The sequence below is a fragment of the Pezoporus occidentalis genome, unplaced genomic scaffold (assembly GCF_034315485.1).
Source record: "Pezoporus occidentalis ecotype Australia unplaced genomic scaffold, CSIRO_AGI_Poc_V1 ctg93, whole genome shotgun sequence".
Taxonomy (NCBI): Eukaryota; Metazoa; Chordata; class Aves; order Psittaciformes; family Psittacidae; genus Pezoporus; species Pezoporus occidentalis.
The window spans coordinates 4379122-4400092 of NW_026916294.1; the positions used below are offsets into that span (position 1 = coordinate 4379122).

The following is a 20971-nucleotide window of genomic DNA, read 5'->3' on the forward strand; positions in this document are numbered from 1 at the left end:
CTGTGGATACTCATGTAGTATACTCATACTAGCATGTATGTAAAATAATGCTTTTGAAGTCCCCAGGACACGGCACATAACCAGCATTAAGCACATGTGTTTGCAGGAACATAGGCCTGGTTTTTCAATGGTTGTCAACATTACCTATTTATTTACTCTCACAAATGATCAAGAAACATACATGGATTTCCTTGGTACTGCTCAATTTAGCAGTAGAGATGCACATGACAAATATCACTTTAATACTGAGTATCAAATAGAAGTCTTTTGTTTTTTTCAAAATACCCATCCAGGCTTACAAGAGTGTCAAAGGACTAGAAATAAAACAATATTTAAAGTTTAATAAGCTAAATCCTTTCTGAGTCCACACATCTGGCGGTAACTTTGCCATATGCAGTTAACTTCATATATTGTCTGAAAACCACCTTTCTCAACAAAACTCCTCTGAACACAGGTACTGCCCTTCAAATTCATGTCAGTTTTATCTGCAGAGTGCTCACTGTTTTGGACAAACAGCATTTCATATTAAGGCCCAGTCATTTCTTCACTAAACCACATTCAGTGGTATCTGTTTGGTATTTGCTGGTTTCAAAGACAGAACCTTATGATATTTTGTAACTAGCCTTCAGACAATTTTGGAACTGTCAACTTACCAGCTACTTGTATACGTGAAACCCACAAATGGTAAATGATGGCCAGAAAATGCTGTGTGTGATGGTGGAGGCATTGTTTCCTAGAAAAATAATAGGACACTTGAGTTAAGTAATATCCTACCAGACTTAAAAGAAAAAGATTTCTGAATTTAACCATATGTGAAGTGTTAGTGATAATATCAGATTAACTCTATCCACAATCATCCTTATCTACTGCCTAAATATGAAACGGCATCACCTAAACCCATTTATAATAGCATGCAATATACAAAAATAGAGCATGCTGGCATAAAAAATGCTTTTCTAGTTAAATAGGCTACTGCTGAAAGAAAGCAAAATATTACATGTATTAAAAGCCAATTTATTCTTTTTTTTTGTTTCCAAGAAGCTCTTGGCACAAAAAGCATCACCTTTTATACTCTTCTCTGCTATTTCATCAGCAAGGCTTCTTGCCTGTAGAATTACCAGCCCCACTTCTAACTTTCTGAAGAGAACAACAGTCAGACGTTCACTAGAAAGAAGTAATACAACAGGGTTTTCTAATCCGATTACTACTCTGACCATTTCTTACTTCATTTCTCCTTTTTCCTGCCAGACAAATAACTACAAACCAAGACAAATCTTAGAGCTCCTCCTGAGGCTAAAATAAACCTGTTGCTATATTAATCTAACCATTATAATTTCTAATACTCTTAAATATCCTGTTAAGAGTTTCCTGTTTAGCTGCAAGATGCAAGGTTTATGTTGTTATACTAGAGATGGCCTTTACAGTCATCAAAAGAAGCTCCCCAAGATGATGATTATGATACTGAAAGTGCTAAAAGGTTCTAACCTGTCAGAAAAGGCAAATAAAGATCTTTTTCTAAACCCAAATGAAAACCCACTTGTTTGTTTGTTTTTTTTGTTTGTTTTTTTTTTGTGTGGGTTTTTTTTCCCATGGAAAACTTGGCAGGAGAGAACAGGGAATAAAACTGCATTCAACAGAAATCCCAAATCACCTTTTCAGTATTGGCATCAGCTGTATTATATCACAACCTTGACCTTTTTAGCAGCCAAAAATCTTCACAGCAAAAAAGAGTTCCCAGAATAAAAAGCAACATCAATGACATGGCTGGACTGTGTTAAGTACAGTCAGTCTACATTGTTGGGCATTGTGGAAACTAAGGACAAGACCAGATTACAAAGCCTTAACTTTCCACTAATTAATAATAAAAACATCACATTACAGACTATAGTTAGAAAAGGTAAAGTTCTTCAGTTCTCCTCTATATTTTATTTTCACATTTTATAGATTTAAGTTTCAAAATCATCTTTACAAATGGCTTAAGAAAGACTAAATGCATAACTGTGTGATTTAAACAGCCCACACAAAAATTTTTAGTTACCACACAGGTAACTGAACACTGATTCTAAAATACGGCTTTCAGCAACCTGGTTTCATGGAAGGTGTCCTTGCCCATGGCAGGGCGGTGGAACTGGATGATCTTTAAGGTGCCTTCCAATCCAAACCGTTCTAAGGCTCTATGATATTGTATCTACTGGTAACAATACAAGATTCTGTAAAAGTATTTGTTTCTTTGTCAGAGATCAAAACCACATTTCCTGCTGCTTTTGCGAATTTAACTGTATAGCCACACTGACAAAATGACAAATGAAACCAAGTCTATCATGGCTATCAGAAAGGCTACTAAACCAAATAGTTAAAAGCTAAAACCCAGCAGAACCTAGCCTGCCTGAACAACACAGTTTTGCCCCTTGTGCTTATGTGAACTTTTAAAACACATATTAGAGTCACTGAATAGCAAATCTATGGTTTAAATTCATTTTTCCATGGGACCAGAGTCTCATCCAAAGTTCAGGCAGTACAATAACAATCATGACTTTTCAGCATCACCTTTTCTCTTCAGCATTGGGCACACTGCTGCACACCATTCAAATCTTGCAAAGAATTTTAAACAAACAAGGTCTAAAAGTCTCATGGGCTTATCTATGGCGCTGACTTATGGAACAGCAGTGCAAGAATGTGAAACTTCCTCCCAAGATACGTATGAGTGATGGAGGGGAAAACACCTCCATGTTACACAGAAGGAATCTGAGGCAAAGTAATATTAAATCCAATGTCCAGCAATTGAAGCAAAAATGTAGAATACCCTCAGTCATGCAATGTCTTAGGCTAGGTTCTTCAGAGGTTCTGAGGTGGTAGGTGTGAAAAGAAATGGTAAAAACATTAACCTCCTTATATTAAAACAGAACAAAAAGCAACCTTCAGATGTTTCAAATTAGGAAGCTGAAAAAGAACTTCTAGAAACATCTCTAACAGTCAGTGGCATTGATTTTCACCCCCATGTCTAAAGCAAATTAAGAACTGGACTCAGTTTTCACAGCTGACAGTGTAATAACTCATCACAGGAGCATTCTTCCTTCACCTGCAGCTCCCTTCTCTTTCACAGCGGTAAGGTATTCACACTGCACAGGCACCTTTTGCAAGCCTCAGCCAGGAGATGATGCTCCCAAAAGGAAGACTTGTGCACTAGGAACGCTAGGAACTTGTTACTGCAAATAACAGCTGTATGTGTTAGCTAAATATGTGTAAAGTTACAGTGAATTTACCAAACTGAAGTTATCCCTACATGTGTGTGTTTGGAGGATCAGCTTCCAAACTGTGAATGTACTGCTCCCCACACTTCTTCAGAGCAGAACACAGTGAACAAGCACAATGCAATAAACTGCCCCTTCCATGTATTTTGTTATAAAGTGTATTACAAAAGCAAAGTTTTCAGAATATTAATTCTATACTTACAGAATTTTTTAAGCAATCATCATCCACATCAAAGTTTGATGTATCAGTGGGGCTGCTGACTTCTGGGATGTAAGGTGCCTCACAGTTTCTAATGTTGTCCCAGTCAATCCCAGCAAAGAATGGGTGGTTCTTAAAGTCTTCTATCCCATTTTGTCCAAGTCGATGCTCTCTGCTACAAATGAGCCTTCGGATGAGGTCCTTCGCACTTTCAGAGACATCTGTCACTTGAGCAGGAAACTGAAACCTCTCCTTAAAGATTAAAATAAGAGAAAATAATTTATTACCAAGAAGAAGTTGGGAAATCGACCCTTCTTCATGAAAATTATTATGTAGAAAAAGAAATGTGCAAAAACTCTAGTTCTTAAACATACCCAATCAGGTTTCTCGGAAAAAGACTTCTCCAAAGTACAGAAGCTATTGAAATGTTTTTATTTCCTAGTTTTTATTCTATATTTAAGTTTCCCTTATACTGTTGAATTCTACTGCTACCTCCATGTGGAAGAGTATTTAAGAATCTTCTGCCAACCAGTGGATGTGCCAGAAGGAAGTAACACAAAAGGAGTGATGTAATGTAGCCAAGATTTACTCCATAGAGTGAACTAACAGCCATCTTTCCAAATCCAGATTTTCAGTTTTGAACTGCTTTATCCTAAAGCAAAGCCATCTGCAATCCGTAACCATAAACTTACTACATGGAAACATATTTTTTATTCTACATTTATGAACATTAACATAATGAGTACATAACCCCCCCTCATTTTAAAATAAGCTGTCAAATTACCCTATTATTCATTAAAAATTAGCTTAGAGACAGAAAAAGAAAGTGCACTAACTTTGTGGTTCATTATTTTCCCATAGGTCTCCACCAAGGACTCAGCATAAAACGGCGTTTCTCCATAAAGCATTTCATACATGCAAACGCCCAGGGACCACCAGTCACACTCAGGCCCATACTTCCCTTTTCCATCTTCCATGGCCTGCAAGATTTCTGGAGAGATGTAGTCTGGTGTTCCGACTGCCACTGAAGATTGGACCTGTAGAAGTTACATTTATAGGACTAAAATCAACTTCCATCGTTACAGACACTGCTGTTTGGGGCACTGTGTATGCATATACAGGTTAAGCCAAGTGTTCTGGTTATAACAATAACACCTAAAGGCTTCTTGAATACAAAACTTAAGCATCCAAGGCACTACTTTAACAGGCATCCCAATAATATACTTTTGCTAAACTCTTCCAAATATTTAATAACAGAGAATGAACAAAACTGTCAATTCTTAGGCTTAGAACTGTTAAGTAATTATAGATTAGGTAACCACATATATTAACTCAAATAGTCTGTAACACTCTGGGGCATGATTAACATGCTGGAATTATATTCTAGTCACACCTACTATACACTGTGATAAGACAGAAATAAGATGACATGCTAATAACTATTTAAACAGTATATTTCTATTTAAATAGCATACTTCTATTTAAATAGCATGTCATCTTATTTCTGTATCACATCCTGCACATACTAAAGCTTACGTTTTCAATAAGGATTAGAGTTTAGAGCTCAAAAGAGAGATTCATCAGCAAATACCTAGTCAGTAATGACAGTATATCTTCTCTTTATTTATTCATGAGTAGACTATACGATCTAAAAAGCTTTATATACAGTAAATCCAAGCAGTGTGCAGTCATATTTTGAACCAAGGTTAGTTACATGCCAATACCATTACAATTCCATTTCCTTTGACATAAAGGCACCTTTTCTCCTTCCTAGCACACATTTTAGTGTCTAGCAAAGAACTGAAAAAAAACATATTTAGGAATATCTCATTCTTTCTCATTTACCGTTCCATCTTCCATGAGTTTCAGACAAGAACCAAAATCTGCTAATCGAATATGTCCGTTCATATCCATCAAGATGTTGTCTGGTTTAATATCCCTGCAATTAAAACACATTTCAGAATTAGTACAAAGTTGTTTTGCGTAACATATAGTGCAAGCATTAGCTCTGCTGCGCTCTTAGCATTCAAAACCTGCAACAGATCAGTAGACAGAACACAATTATTCTTTTGGTGAAATCTACACTGGGGACATTTCATGGCAGAGGCTACAGATCAAATTTTAGTACTAACTGTGCCGTCAAATTCCTCTCATCTCTCACAGGTGGACAGAAGAACCATACTAGCGCTGAAATTTTGTACATAAACCTTTTAAGTCATCTGAATAGTTTTAGTGAAATGGCAAATGCATGCTTATACTGAGCTAGAAAACAATCCTTAAGGTCTACTAGAGAACAAAGGTCAACAAAACCCTACAATAACACATACACATTTAAACGTAGTGTCTTTCATCAACATTTTTCTCTTATGTACACCACAGTTCGTCATGTCCGTCTGCCTCTACTGCGACTGAAAGGACCAGCAAAGCCATTGCACACACCACTGCAGCTCTGCTGGGCCAAATTCTACAGCTGTTTCATGATACACATGGAAAAAATCCTTCTATGGAGGCAACATAATAAATACTCTTATTTTGCAAATTTGACTCTTCCAGGTTTTTTTCTTTCATGTTTTACAGATACCTGAGTACACTGAAGTACAGACAAATCATATGCTCCTGGTGTGCAGCTGACCTGGATGAGAGCATCCACACTCCCTAAGTTACCAGAGAAACGTTTATTGTTCAACTTGCAAACCAGGTTCAAATGTTGAAATTCCTTTTCATTAGAAAGACCCATTAAGCTACATTTTTATAAATATATGACATTACTACGTCAAGTCTTACTCCATTCTTGTTTATTCTATTCACAAGGTACATTACGACTGTATGAAGTACTATAAGCACTTTCTCAGTGAAGAGCCATTTATAAGACATAGGAACAAATGTTCTAAACCAAATACAAAAGGGAAACCCTGACCTTGTTCCATTCCCCTAACAACTTACAACTGAATGTCATCAATGGCTTTGCAGACAAATTCCAAAATATTCACAAGTGAACATATCCACATTGTACCTGAGAGGAATTTCCATTTTGTTTTTCAGGTTTTTTCTTTTGTTTGCTTTGTTGTTTTTTTTTAGACAAAAACTGAAATACAAGCAATGTTTACACGGAAGCTATAATGGAAAATAAAACAGCACCTTGAACAACATTACAGAAGCAATGGCACAAAGGTGTCACACTGTTACAGGCTCAGCAACAGCATGGTAACAGTATGGTGTCTGAAGAAAAGTACTGAGCTTGTGCTCCCCAAAGACAAGCAGACAGAGCCCCAGGCTGGAAACAAATTTTCGCCAGGTTCCAAATACACAGAACCATTTACAACACAAAACCATTCAGAAATCGTACTTTTGCATCTCCCAGCTGCGCATAAAGACAGTTCTTTACAAAGCAAACCCAACAATTAACTGAGTCCATTTGCTAAATAACGTTCTTCCACTTAATTTTTGCTGACACCAAATATGCCAAAAAACCTGCAACCTCCAGACTGAGATAGTCTTATTTATTTTACACTCACCCACTAAAAACATTCCTTAAGCATGTTTCTAAATAAAAACAAACACATGTTATTGAGACCTCTGGAATTACAACTTCAGTTTAAAACACTTTGCAAAAACATGCACCTAAAATCAAGTTCCTCATAGAAGCTGGACCTAGTTCAAGCTAAACAAAAACATGAGTCACCCTTGAGGCTCCATTTATCCATGGCCTATCTTTTAATATATTCCCAAGAGAAATAATAATAGTAATAACCATCATACTAACCTCCCCCATTTGATCTCACAAAACAGCAGAAAACATGAAAAATCTCACTCTGTTATCAACACTGTGCAAAACCAAAGCTGCAAACAGCACTGAAAGCACTTAGAGGAACAAGTATTTGCCACAAATGAAGTTTGTAATGCTCAGTAATAACTGCATAAGAACGAATTTTATAGTTAAGGAAAAAAAGAGGCAGACTTAATACATACGAATTATTCTCAGCTGTGGCAATAGAAGGCTAATGAAATGTTCTGAATTCAGCTGAACTACATCAGTAAAAGACCGTTTGAAAGACAAGAATTGGTGGCACCTGCAGAGCCAAGACCACAAGCACAGGGAAAGTTAAGAAGCCTAATGAGCCCCAGAGAGGAGCAAGGAAGGGGACTGATTATTGCCCATGTATCTGAAGAGTTCAAAGGTGGTGATTATGGGGAAAAGTGATCATAAAGCCTGCACCTCCAGTGAGGCTGCAGTTGTTAGATTCCATCCTAATTACGAGGTCTGTTCCGGGTCTTTGTTTAGAATGACATTTGGTGGTGACTCTCCTTTAGGGATCAGAACTGAATTATCTCCTGTTCTCCACCTTCTCCGGCTTATTTGTTTCTTCACTGTATGAATTAGGTCCCTCTTCCCAAACTTCCATCTCAGCTGCAGTCTTATTTACATCATTGCCCGTCTCCTAGACTCACCTCAAAGATGTCCAGTTCTCCATGGCCTATCAAACCCAAGCCTCCTCCCCTTTTATTTCATTCTTTCACTCACAGTTTCTTCACTCCCAAATTCTAGTCCCTCTGCATATAAACATTTAAATAACCCTTTTTCCTCCTATCTCAGTTCTCTTCTTCTGTCACTTCTGAGATTCCCTTACCTTTCCTCAGGCTTCCCCTCTACACAATGTGCAAATGGGTGCAGGTTAGCACAGTTACACCTTGTACAAACCAAGCTAGTACAATTTTGTCAGATGTACTCCACAGTGAATTACAGGGACACAGGTATGCATACCCAGAGAAACACAAGCCCAACACATTGCTACCTGAGGTTGTGAACTGAGCAAAGACAGCTGTTCTACATCTTTCTGAATGAGTGATACACCAGCATCAAAGGAGCTATAATTCTGAACCGAATAAACTTATTTAAAAAGAAGTATGTGAATTTAAACCATGGCTCCAACACATGGTACAGGAGTGACTTTTATGAGCTGCACTGGCCTTGACTGTAAGTGAAAATCAGCACTGCACAGCAGCTTGGATGTAGTGATGCTCTTTGTATCTGTTTTGCAGTCTTTCATTATTTGCTTCTGTTCATCTGGAGAATGCAATAGGAATAAATGGTCTGTGTGATACCTGCACAGAAAATGAGTGTGAAGGCTTATGAAAAATATCTGAAAAATTTTTAATTAATCATTTTCATAAGGCTTCTTATTCCGCAGGTTGGTATGTTTACCCCAGTGACTTCACTTACCTCTCTTTAAAACAGTTTACTTTCTTAAGCCATAACTGAAACCCAAACATTTTACATACTAACTGTGTTAATATAAACGCCACCCTGAAACAGGACTACAGCAGATACCTGGATTATTGCCATTCAGTTTGACTTTTCTGTTAATGACCTCGTGTAGAATTTCATTTGTTCAGAAAGACTCAAGAAAACGTATTCCCTCTGAGACATGCTAAATCCATAGCACATTCCAGCCATAGAACAAACGAAAAAGAATTTTCACTATATGTGAATGTATTTTTTTCCCCTGGATTCAATTCTGAGCCTAAACAAAACTTCAGGAATCGGAGGTCTTGCATATTGAAATTTGGACTAGACAATCTACTTAAGTTCCTTCTAACCTGAATTATCTGATCATCTTAAAGTAAACCAGTTCCTGAGGTCTATGTCATCCTCTGAATCACTGTTTTTGAGTTATTTGCAAGACCACATGGAGTTCCTCGGGTCTACAAGCAGATTCTAGAAGAGCCTTCATTCTATTTCATGGGCAGCCTCATGAAGGCAGGGGATCACACAAACAGAAAGGAAGATACACTTCAAAAAAAAGGTGACATTTAATGCAAGAACCATAACAGAATGATAAAGAATCAGTTGTGTCAGACACTACCAAAGATTATGTCAATGGACCAGCTCCCAGGCCCACAGCTTAAAGTCTATGTGATAAACTTACCACCTAAGTTTAAGTAGCAGTTAAGAGTTTGTGAGCAGTACACAAACTGGTATTTAAAAGTTTGTGAGCAGTAGGAATCTCTCTTCTTGGTAACTGCACAGTTACCATGCAGAATGTAATCACTTTGGTTATTCATTTGGAGTGCGTTTATCCTTTTTTTTTCAAATCAAAAAGGATCAGGCAGAAATGGAGGAAAAGGTGAATCCTTCTCTGCAACTGCTATCAACAAAAGGTGGCCAGATGGTGCAAGGGGGCACCTCTCAATTATGTCATCAATGAAATGATCATTTTGGATGCTAATGGACTGTCCTCACATACACAGCTGAGCTCTTTAAAAAGCACTGAAATTATAATAAAGGGGCTTAGGTGGTTCTAAATTCAACTGCAACGTGAGCCAAGGCTGAGAAAAGAAATAGACCTGTCTTAAAGCAGAAATTTGACAGCTGAGCTACCAGCTTGTTTTAGCCCATTGGATAAGAAATGGATAATCTGGAGAACAAATTTTTATTTGTAATGTCGACATTATAAAAACATGGAAATGAATTGATTTTCCTGAACAGGTCACACACCCCAAGACATGCTGTGCTTGGACAGTACAGAACAAAGTGAATAGCTTACATTATTTTCCTGTGAAATCTTCACATGAACAGTAGTTTTTTAATGCTACCAATGCAAATTGAGATATCAGCAAATCAGAAAAGCTGGTACAGAGAAACTGATCCAGACAACTCATTACTAACTATTTCGCAGCACATTATTTCCTCATTATACATGCAAGAGCATTCCCCAAAAGTATAAATCAAAAGGTTACAAGCAGACATCAATGATTCTAATTATCCACTCTTACAACAAGAAATGGGATCCTTTGCCAGGTTACCTACCCAGAAAAAAAAACATATAACCAAGATCTTACTGCCAGAATGCCTGGACTTTTTATCCAAAATTCTTTCAGAACACAGGATTATCCTTAGTCAAGACAGAAGTTTGGCAAACTGTTTACTTCACTCCCTTCTGCTGTTTCAGGTTTTCTTCTTCCGCAATCCTCCTCACACAAAAATGCTACATCCATGATAAAAAATGAAGACATTTGGTTTTGGCAAAACTCCAATAAAAGGAGAAAATCTGGTGCCTGTGAAGTTCTTATTACGGTATTCAGCAATGCCATACTGACAGCTCAGGCCAGATCCACAGAGGGAAACAGCTGGTGAGCTTCCATCAGGAACACTCCTCAAAGGATGCATTTTTTTCCACAGTCAAACCTATGGACATTGATGTCCACCAGCTTATTTCTGTTGTCCAGTTCAGCGTACTGGGTTATATCAAAGTCAAAGTTGCCATATTCTGCCAACTATAGTTTATCTGAGTTCTAGTGAGCAAAACTAGAAATAGGCTCCATCTGGCAGAAAGAGCGATGTGCACTGAGCCAAATTAGATTTGGGCAGTCGGCAGTTATTCTTTAGTAATCCCAATAAGATAGGCTGCACAAGATAGCAGCATGAGAAAACTGGGATATGTTGTACTTCATTAACCGTGCCTCTTATCAAGACTCTACTGTGCCTTCTCCTAAACAGACACTCCTCCACTTCTGGATGGAATCCAAAAAGTGAGTACTTCAATTGACTTCAAAATCATTTAAATCACTTTGATCACAACCTTACTATTTACATAGCACCCAAACAGTTGCATCATGTTTGTATATTAAACAAAACCTGTTTCATGTAAAGCTGACAAACTAAAGTGTGCAACTGAAAAAGACATAGTAGCCTTGCAGTCAACAGGAGTAGTCAAAAACAAAACACTTTTTAGTTTAAGCCTTAACAAGCAAAGCAACTACATGAACAGAAAAGAACCCGATAAACAACCTCATTTTAAAATTACAATGAGGAGGTTCAACTTGTTTTTTTTCTTAAACAGCACCTTGATACTGTAAAACTCCCTTGTTTTCTCATTAACTCTTGATCATAAATCATTGTGTCTGTGTTGTTGCAGAAACACACAGTAATTCACCACTACTAAAAGAATCTTGCTACTCTCAGCAGCAGCAGATGCATCTAAATCTCTTAAAGTCAGTGGACAGACTCCCACCAATTACTAAAAAATATCAACCTAACCAAGACAATAAAGGGTCTAGATCTGTGATACAGTCAATATTTATTGAACAGTGTGTGCAATTTTGTATTTACACTGTTACAGATCCTTAGAGAGTTTTATTCTTAGAAATATCACAAAACTAAATGAAACACAATACAGGAATCAAGGTTTCAGGTACGAGATGCAGCACATGTGCTACATCATGTACAGAATCAGGTACTGAATCCAAATTTACTCAATTTCAGACTACACATTCTGCCAAAGAGTACTTTTTTAATCCCTAATCCAGATTGAGAGAAGTAAATCCCGCATCTCCTGAAAATTTGGTACTTAAATTTCTCTCTTACTACAAAGAACCTGCACCACAGCCTTGAAGTATAAAAGGCAAAATGGACAAAGGCGAATTGTTAGCCACACTGAGTGTGGGAACACAAGAAGTAAGGAATGTAAATCCCAATGAAAGATCCTTAGGTGAGACAGCAGAAAACACTTTCATAACAACGACAGTAGAACGCTGCAACAAACTGCTTAGGGAAATTTCACCATCTCCAGCACTGTGATTTTACAGAACTGGTTAGACAAACATCTACCAAGACGGTTTAGCTGTAGCTCGATCTTCCCTTGCAGCAGTAGGAAAGTATGAATTGACCTCTCCAAGTCCTCTCCCAGCCCTTCTCTCTACAGCCTTTAATTTCTGCCACTCACGCAAGTATTCTGGACACAACACAGTATTTACCTTATGGTATCCAATGTTCTTTATTAATTTCAAATGCTAATAAAGGAAATAATAACAAACATCAGGGAATGAATGCATCAGCCAACACATATACATCTAGAGTTTGTTCAGGCACCAATATTCATTCCTGAACACTTGAACTGAATGCAATTACTGGCTTATAAACATATGCTCCACCACATCATATTGTAATGTCCTAGAATTAATTTACCTTAGAAAAATGTCTCCCCATGGCCTCTGTGCGTATTTCCTTTCAAATAATGGACCTCTCATCTACACCCTAAAACAAGGATAATTATTTTTCAAAGCTGCTTATACCCAATTTTTTTCCCCTTCTTTTAAAAAAAAAGGGGGTGACTTAAAAAATCCTTTTTGATAAGTGCTTGGCAGCTACATCCCCCCCTGGAGTTATTGTCTTCCATCTAAAATGCTCATTAACTGACAGAACCTTTGGAGAAAACCCTCACATCCAGACTAGGCTCCTCATACAGTATCTTGAAGAGACGTCCGGGCAAAGTCATTTGTGATGTTTAAGGGTTATTTCTATTGTCTTGTCAGTTTTACAGACTAAAACCAGGAACACACTCTGTTCCACTTTAAATTTCTACCATTTTAAATTTAGTACCTTACAATGCTGATTTACAGATGTAATTTTAAACACCTACAAAATAAAACTAGAAGACTTGTAGACATGATCAGAAGAAACACAATTCCTAATGACAAACAATTGTGGACATAACGGAAGGTCTGATATCCAATGCATCCTGAAACTGATAAATGTTCAAGCAAAACTCATTCCTGAGTTATTTATATCAGACAAAAAAAAAAACCTTGTAGGAACTCTAATGTAAAATTGCACACAGAGAATTGAAAATTTGAATATTTAATAATGCATTGATCAGAATAGCATTGCTGAGTAAAAATTCATGCATAGAAACATGAGAGCCTTGTACTGTATTTCTTTTTAGGTAATTTTAGTAGGCTTCAAATAGCTTTTTATGATGGCCCTTCAGGATGCAAATTCAAGGCACAAGTATGAAAGCTTTGAAAGATGTGCAAACAAGGTGATGGGAGAAACAAAACAAATGTTCTTTGTTTTTTTTTTTTTAGTAACAAAAGCCAATTTGAAGAACAAGTATTTGGTTTAAGAAGTCCAAACATCAGCATCGGCAATAAATAAAAATTGCTACTAACTGAACGCAATCTGTAAAACTTAAGGAGACAACCCTCAGGAAATGAGGTAAATATTCTGACATGAAACAAAATAAGGAATAACGTAACTACAGAACAATACCCTAATGGCTCTGGAGGTACTATGCTGTTCATGGATCAAAGTCAATCCAGAACTATGACTAATTTGAAAGGACTACTGAAAATCCAGGTGAATGTGGCACTTGGCAATCTGCTCTCAGTGACCCTGCTCTGAGCAGGAGAGTTGGACTAGCTGATTTCAAGAGATCCCTTTCAGCCTCAACCATGCTGTGATTCTGAAATAATGATTAAAGCTCCCTTTTCAATTTTGTTTCAGTAACAACATCCTGGTTCTATTGTATCCTGCTCTAAAGTCTGACAGACAGAAAGCCCCTATTTATACTAAGTGTTCAGCAATCAAGGTTAGTCTTCAACATTGCTGACACTGTGAAGATAATACATGGGCCTCAAGTCATTAGATAACCCTATGTGAGCAGCCATACCCCACTGCTCCTTCACACAGGTTTTCCCTGTGAAAGGAGTCCTGGCTATAAAAGGAGACTTGTCTCCTTATAGGAATGGCTTCAGCACATGAGTCTGTGGCAGGGCACAGTGTACTCAGAATTATGGTACCCACCAGTATCACAGCTCTGTTGCCCCAAAGCAGAGTCTTTCACATACCAGTTCCAACAAGACTTTACACATGCTGCCAGATAATATTAAAGGATCAGCTAGCTGGTTTATTGTATAGAAACCTAACTTCATCATATGGTTCGTCTCTCTTATCAGGAGCCTCAGCTACAGTCATAGCTTCCTCTGATGTCTCTTGCTTTTCTTACCTGAGGACTCTACCCTAATCCTGACTCTCTACTTAACCCTACCAAGACTCTCTGTACAACAGTTTTGAACTTAACAAGCAAAGGAAGACAAGAATGGCAACAGTGGCAAGGTTTATACAAAGACTTTTGAGTGGTAAAATATATACAGAATTTGCTGAAGATGCAAACTAGGCACTCTCATGGTCTGGACTACTTATCTGAACTCCATATTCCAGTGCATGGATTACTTTTCTCCCTGTGTTTTCCTTACCTAAATTGTTAGTTAATTTGCAGTAGCTACATGCATATTTTTTGTTATTACAAAATTACATTCTCAGGAATGCTCAGGCACTAGAACAAGGCGTATCAATATATAAAGAAAAAAAGGGGTTTTGTCAGGACTGTTTCTTGTAGATAGCTCTTCTGAACCCAAGTACTTGCAGGCAGAAGAGTACAAAATAGGTGCTTAAGTTCTACCTTTATACCACTAATTAAGTGTGCCTGCACTGAAAATACAGTAACTTGAAATGAAGGAGCCTCTGGTTAAACAGATGTCAGGGAGTGGACTGCTCACATAAGCAAGCAGCCTACACCAGGGGGACCCTGAACAACAACAGTAGAAAACAGGCGGTGAACCAGAAGTTTTGCCACAGCAGGCCATGTACTATTTGTGAAGGAACAGCCGAGAACCTTCAATTTACACAACATTTAGAAAACAAAACAGAAAACCTGAGTTCATTTCTCCATGTCCAGCTGGTGTTCTCCTGGTTTTCTAACAAGCTACAAAGCCATGCAGTGGAGGACCTGGCTGAGGGCACTCACTATTTTCGCCTCTCTAACCTGCCCAGCTGTCACAATGCTTTTTTTGGATCTGATCATTCTGCTTATAGTTTCACATTCCTCAACAGAAACTCCACACCAACAACATTCATCAGAGGAAACGGCCATTTGAGTCAACACTTAAGAGAATAATGGCCTTCAAGTTCAAGTCCAAAGCTGCATGAATATTGGGAAACAACTCTAAGTACCTGGCAGAGAAGTAACTACCACAGAAGCGCATTCAAACATCTTGAATGCAGTTTGCTCTTTTGTGTAGCAGTCTATTAGATGATACTATAAACCCCTTACTAAAAACCAAACTAGCTTAAGCTGATGGTGGTAGACACAAGTTTCATTGACCACCCAACTTTTAAGTATTAGGTTTATTCACTTAAGATGTCAGTGTAATTGCAATGGAATGCCAAGCAGCTTGTTTGAACTCCCTGAATTTCAGTTGACAGAGCTGTTTCTGGGCTGCTAAACTGTAGTCTTTTGTATCATTCTACACTTTTCCTCCAAAAGATAGGAATAAAAATATTCTCATCACAATGAAGGGAAAAAAAAGGCAAAACAAACAATCAAAACCAGACTCTCTATCTGCCATGTTTTGCCATGTTAACTTTACTGGAATTTCATTTTGGCTTCTAAGAACTCAAGTAAACAGATTAAGAAGTCCACAACCAGTACCTGCAGCCCATTGGAAAGATTAAAAAATTAAAGTCTGCTAAGTAAGGCTAATTCATGTCAAAGCTTTTAGATTTCTAATAGTATCATGAGTTACTGGCGGGTAAAGGAGTAGAAAGAGTAAGCTCCTTAAGAATGTTATGTCCATCTGTGAGTGCCATCTGTCAAAGAAATCCTGAAAGAAGAGGCTAACAAGGAATCTGGAATATGCCCAGCTGCTGTACTGCAAATTACTACCTATGCTAGAAAACCTTAACACATAATTCCAGGCAGATAAATGTTTTCTTTCCTTTTGATTCTCATTTTAGATATGGAGCCTCTGTTCTCTGCCTTTCAGTACAACTATATATAGTCTCTGAAACAGCAACTGTACTGAGTAATTTGAGAGTAAATTAGACAACATAAACTGAGGACTTCACTGGTTTTGACAATGACAGTCAAGAAAACACTTTTCATCTTCAGGGGTTTTCTAATGCATTGATGATACTAAGAAGGCAATTCATAGAAGCATGTTCACTCAGAAGCTGTCTGCACAGTTTAGTAAGTTTTAATACATATCCTTCAATATGTGTTTGTATATATATCTCTAAGACACACATATCTGGGTTTTTTTAATTATCAGGGATATTTGTAAGTGTCCTGAGCTGAAGCAAGCTGTTAGCTCCAAATCACTACAAAATTTCTGGCACTGATGAAAAACCAAACTAATCTGCTGGGTGCACACTGCATCCCACAGTAACTCTTCCCTAGTAATTTTCTGTCTTCCTCCAGGAATAAATACGCAGATACAAATACACCAAGAATGATAGGAGTTGAGGGAAAGGGAGGTCTATGCAGATATGAGTTCTGAGATCATTACATTCTTTCCATTTTGCCAAAGGAAGGATATACAGTCTTAATATGATGTTGATCGTGTATCCGTCTCCCATCCATGTACTTGAGCAGCAACAAAAATCACTGTGAAGCAATAAAAATACACTAAGGGGGTGGGGGGAACAACACACACAGAAGAATGTAGAACGTACTTTAAAGACACATAAAATATAAGGAAACAGTACATTACAAAAATCTAAACCGTTCCTTGTTCCTGCATTATGTGGAAAACCAAACAAAGATAAGAGCAAAGCTGCAAGTAAAGCCTGGAGGCTAATAAAATTCGTGGTTTACAATGAGAAGAAAAACAATGCCATCCCAAGAGAACAAATACATACATCAAATACTTGCCATAGCTCCTACAACACGTGAAGAAGCACTATTACATCCTATGTATTTTACTGCTCTGCCCCCAGGCTAGTATGGCTTTAGCTTTCACATAGTTTTTGAAAGACTGCCCAGCAGGAAGAATGTTTCAGAAAACAACATTACTACAGAGCCATTTTAATGTGCTGCAGAGATGCTTTTCCCCCTTCATCCAATAAAGGTTAGTCAGCAGTTACACAGATACTTGTGATTCCTCTTTCTTTAATGGGAGGCCATGTTAAGAATATTGACCCCCCCTCCAGAAAAAGGTGGGGGGAGGCTACTGAAGAACAACAGACAAAAGCATGGCTTTTCCACATGTCTTCTACTTAACTGTGCCCTAAATTAACAGTATATAGGTTAAATGCTACTATGAAAGAAGATAAGTAAAGTAAGTAAAAACTTGAACAACGGAGAGCAAAGAACCTGCTACTCCTGAAATAATAAAACTAAATTTAGGATCACCTCTTTTGCTTCTCCCCAGCTTGATCATGTTCTTTCCTGCACTGCAAATGTGGCATCATATTTATTGTCTTTTGATTGTTTATGCAAAAGACAAAATGCACTCATGAATCACTGTGTTGAAGGAACTCTATTTACACGCTGTTAAAACACAGCAGAAGATAACACCATTAAGTGAAAAAAATGCAAAGTGACTGACTTTTAGGTACAGAGGAGAAGAGTAAGAGCATGTGTGAAAGCACATCTAAATTACATTTCAGTTGAAATTTAGATTATTTCAGGTTATTATTCATTCCATGTCAACCACCAACCTGACCGATGGTGATACAGGCAGAATCAAAGCCTTGCTGGAGGCAGCAAGAAAATGAATGTGTGCCTTACGGGAGTATACATTTGAAGGCTTTACACTGGAAAGAAAGCAGCAACAGAGGACTGTCACCTTTCCCATGTGCTGTTCCATGAAAAATCATATCACAACTCTCTCACGCAACTCTCAACCAAGTCCCCCACACAGGGAGAACAGCACACAGGGTGGGAGAACCCACCAGTGGAAGGAGCTGAAGAGGGACATCAACAGCTCTAAATCCATGAGGAAAACACAAGTGAAGGAACATTATACTATACCACTCAGGACTCCAAAACCTTTCAAGGGTGAAAGTGAACATTGTGCCTAGTTGCTCAGGTTCAGAATCCTGCCTCAGAAGGCAGCACTTGCCTGCTGAAAGACCTAGCACAGTGTAGCAGCTGTGCCTGGCACAACCAGCCTTCAGCCAACCTGAATGCGAGAGAAACTGGTAATGAGTCTTCTGAGTCACAAGTCCTACCCTGACAGGTAAAGCAAGACATGTTTTACATCACTATGTGGCAATACATTTTCAGTTGTGTTAAGCTACTTCAGTGTGAAAATGTACAGGGTTCTTTCTGACTATGTCAGGGGACTGCAGGTAGGTTATACGACTCCCCAGTAGTTCCCCTTCTCTTATTTTGCTGGTTTTAGACAGTGGGTGCTTTCCTTTTGGACATGAAGATTACATTCAAAGTAGCAGATTTCTGGCCTATATAAGGTGGCTTTGAATTTTAACTCCTTACACTCACAGGTTCTTCCACTCTGCCTACTTTGCAGACTACAGAGGACCTGGATGAGACTTTTGTAAGAGACTAAGGCTACAATCTTTCACCTGACAATGGGATTCCAAGCAAGATGGGATACAGTCTGGAGATTTCTTTTCCTCCTCAGAAAGACCAGGTCCTTGACCCTTCTTTGCTGTGCAGCACAGACTCATATAGAAGCAGAATGGAAAGGGCAGAAAACACTGAACAGAAGGATGTGACTGTGTGAGGATGTGCTTCAAACTCCTAGCCTGGCTGTTGATTATTTCAGTAACAGCCCATTTTACCAATATTTTTTCTATTGTGCTTTCTCACATTCAATGTTCACACAAAAGTCACTCACTGCAGAAGGAAGGAGCTGGTCAGAGAGAATTCTGAGTCTTTAAAATGCTGAGAAGCAGCGCCCTGAGCATACAGCTGAAGTGGAAGGTAGCAAGAGTCAGGCTGTGTCTCAGGTAGGAGTCAAGTCACCTGAAGAACCCCAGTGAACCCGAAGCCTGCATCTCAGTGAAAACTACGGAAGGTGATTCAAGTACTGTCATTTTTAGATCCTATGACAGAATACAACAGAATTCACTGTGAGAAGTTACAGTGAGAAAATTTATAGTTGGAAACTATGCAATTCATAGCACTGCCCATTTTTTTTTATTGGAGATTAAGGTATGATGGATTTCACATGCTAAAATTACAAGTGTTGCATTAAAGACTTTCAAATAAAGAACTGCAGCTACTGACTGAAAGCTGGATTTGAATTCACATTTTAAAAGAAAGTCAGAGAATACTATATTTAAACAGTTATTTAGGAATATTCCAAAGTACCAGGAAACCTCCAGCCCTCAGAAGTCACTCATGTCTTCCCTTCTTGTGTCCCTTGCTCCAGTGCTTGTTTTCTATCTAGAATCCTCCTCCATTTAAATAGCTGGTCATTTAGAGGATCTAAGTTGCTATTTTCAGTCACTTAACCTACAGTTAATCTCATTGTTGCTTGCCTGTTTAAGTCGAATTAGTTGTCTACTCTGTACCTAATGGCTAACAGGAAGGCTGACAGTAAGTCCTTGGCTATATGTAATGTTACAGAAGGTGCATTTTGGAACTCTCATAAGGAGCAGTTTTAGCTAGTTTTCACATTTGTTTTTACAGAGTTGATATTCAAACTTATGTGACTTAATTAATGTCTGTATCAATGATTATTTTGTAGCTGAGGCTCATCTGGTCCAACCTTTCTTGGCCAAAGCACAGTTCAGAGATGATGGCCCAGCACCCTGTCCAGCTGATAAACAGACAACTCGAAATTCAGTTCCTTTAATAAATAAAGGCATCTGTTTAGATGTCAACAGAAATTATTTTCTTTCTTCTAATGGCTCTGGAGCTGAGGAATGTACAAACTATGTAACAGTGGGACGGTACTGCCTGACATTTCTGTAATGCAACAAGTCAAACAAAACATCAGTTTTAAGATTTGAATGTCAGAAATGTATACTGATACGAAATCATGGTTCAAAAAAGATCAATTAGACTAGAAGGTCATAAAAAAGCCTCTGCTGCTCTCCTGAAACTTGCATCTGCTGAGGTTAAATTCAACTCTAATGTTGGGTTAACATGAAATCCTCTGCTCTGGCACCAAGTGAATCAGTCGGCCTGCAAGACCAGACTGGGCAAGTAATTCAGCAATCTGCTTAAAGACATGGGTTTTATAACTTGTCTTTTTCTTAACTAGACCCACTTTTCTAGTTTCCTGTTATGTGCCTATGGTCACCTTTCAAGCTCCCTAGTAAAGCTGACTGAAGGGACCAGCTCTGAACTCCAGTGAAGTAGCACACAACAGATAAGGTATTCAGAATTGTTCTGCTTAATATATTATGCAGATGTAATTACAAATCTCAGTAAGACTATTACTGACACTATCTGAATGTTGTACAAACTAGTATCACACCATCAGATGCTTTCAGTCAAGAATTCTCATGACCATAAAATACAAATTATGTAGAAGCCTGCAGTACGAATCCCACACAAGCATGCACGTATTTCACACATAAGCTGCATTTTTACCTTACATGTACATTTGGTCTTCAGTAATTGCTGCGCTTTGTTCAAGCAGACCAAGTTAGAGAGAATTTTAGTCATAACAGAACCCAAGAACTCCATCAGGACTGTGTCAAAATTTCTAACAGGATACCAGAAACTTCTTCACCCCAGTTCAAAAGACTCTGTTTTCATGTGGCAACAGGAATTTCCTGATTTTTCAGAACATCTCTATTATTTTGTCCCTCTCTCTCTGTATAAAACAGAGGTATTAGAAGATTTTTTTTTATGCTGTTAATAATATTCTATGCACATGTTAAATTGCACTGATCTGGACTAGGCAATTGGGTAGTGGTAACAGATAAAATATGTTAGTGAAATGCTTATTGATCTGAATTGCACAAGCCCAGCCAAAATGTTAT

General features: G+C 38.1%; 1 protein-coding gene across 9 annotated transcripts in view; it reads right to left on the bottom strand.

Moving 5' to 3' along the window:
• CDC42BPA (CDC42 binding protein kinase alpha) overlaps window positions 1-20971 on the bottom strand; it is a 180000-nt gene that overhangs the window by 73008 nt on the left and 86021 nt on the right. For all 9 annotated transcript variants that reach the window (XM_062605756.1, XM_062605752.1, XM_062605753.1 and 6 more), the window contains exons 7-10: window positions 5296-5389; window positions 4287-4487; window positions 3454-3702; window positions 654-733 (exon numbers count right to left, since the gene is read on the bottom strand). In XM_062605756.1, coding sequence (XP_062461740.1) covers window positions 654-733; window positions 3454-3702; window positions 4287-4487; window positions 5296-5389 — 624 coding nt within the window. The remainder of the gene's footprint in view (window positions 1-653; window positions 734-3453; window positions 3703-4286; window positions 4488-5295; window positions 5390-20971) is intronic.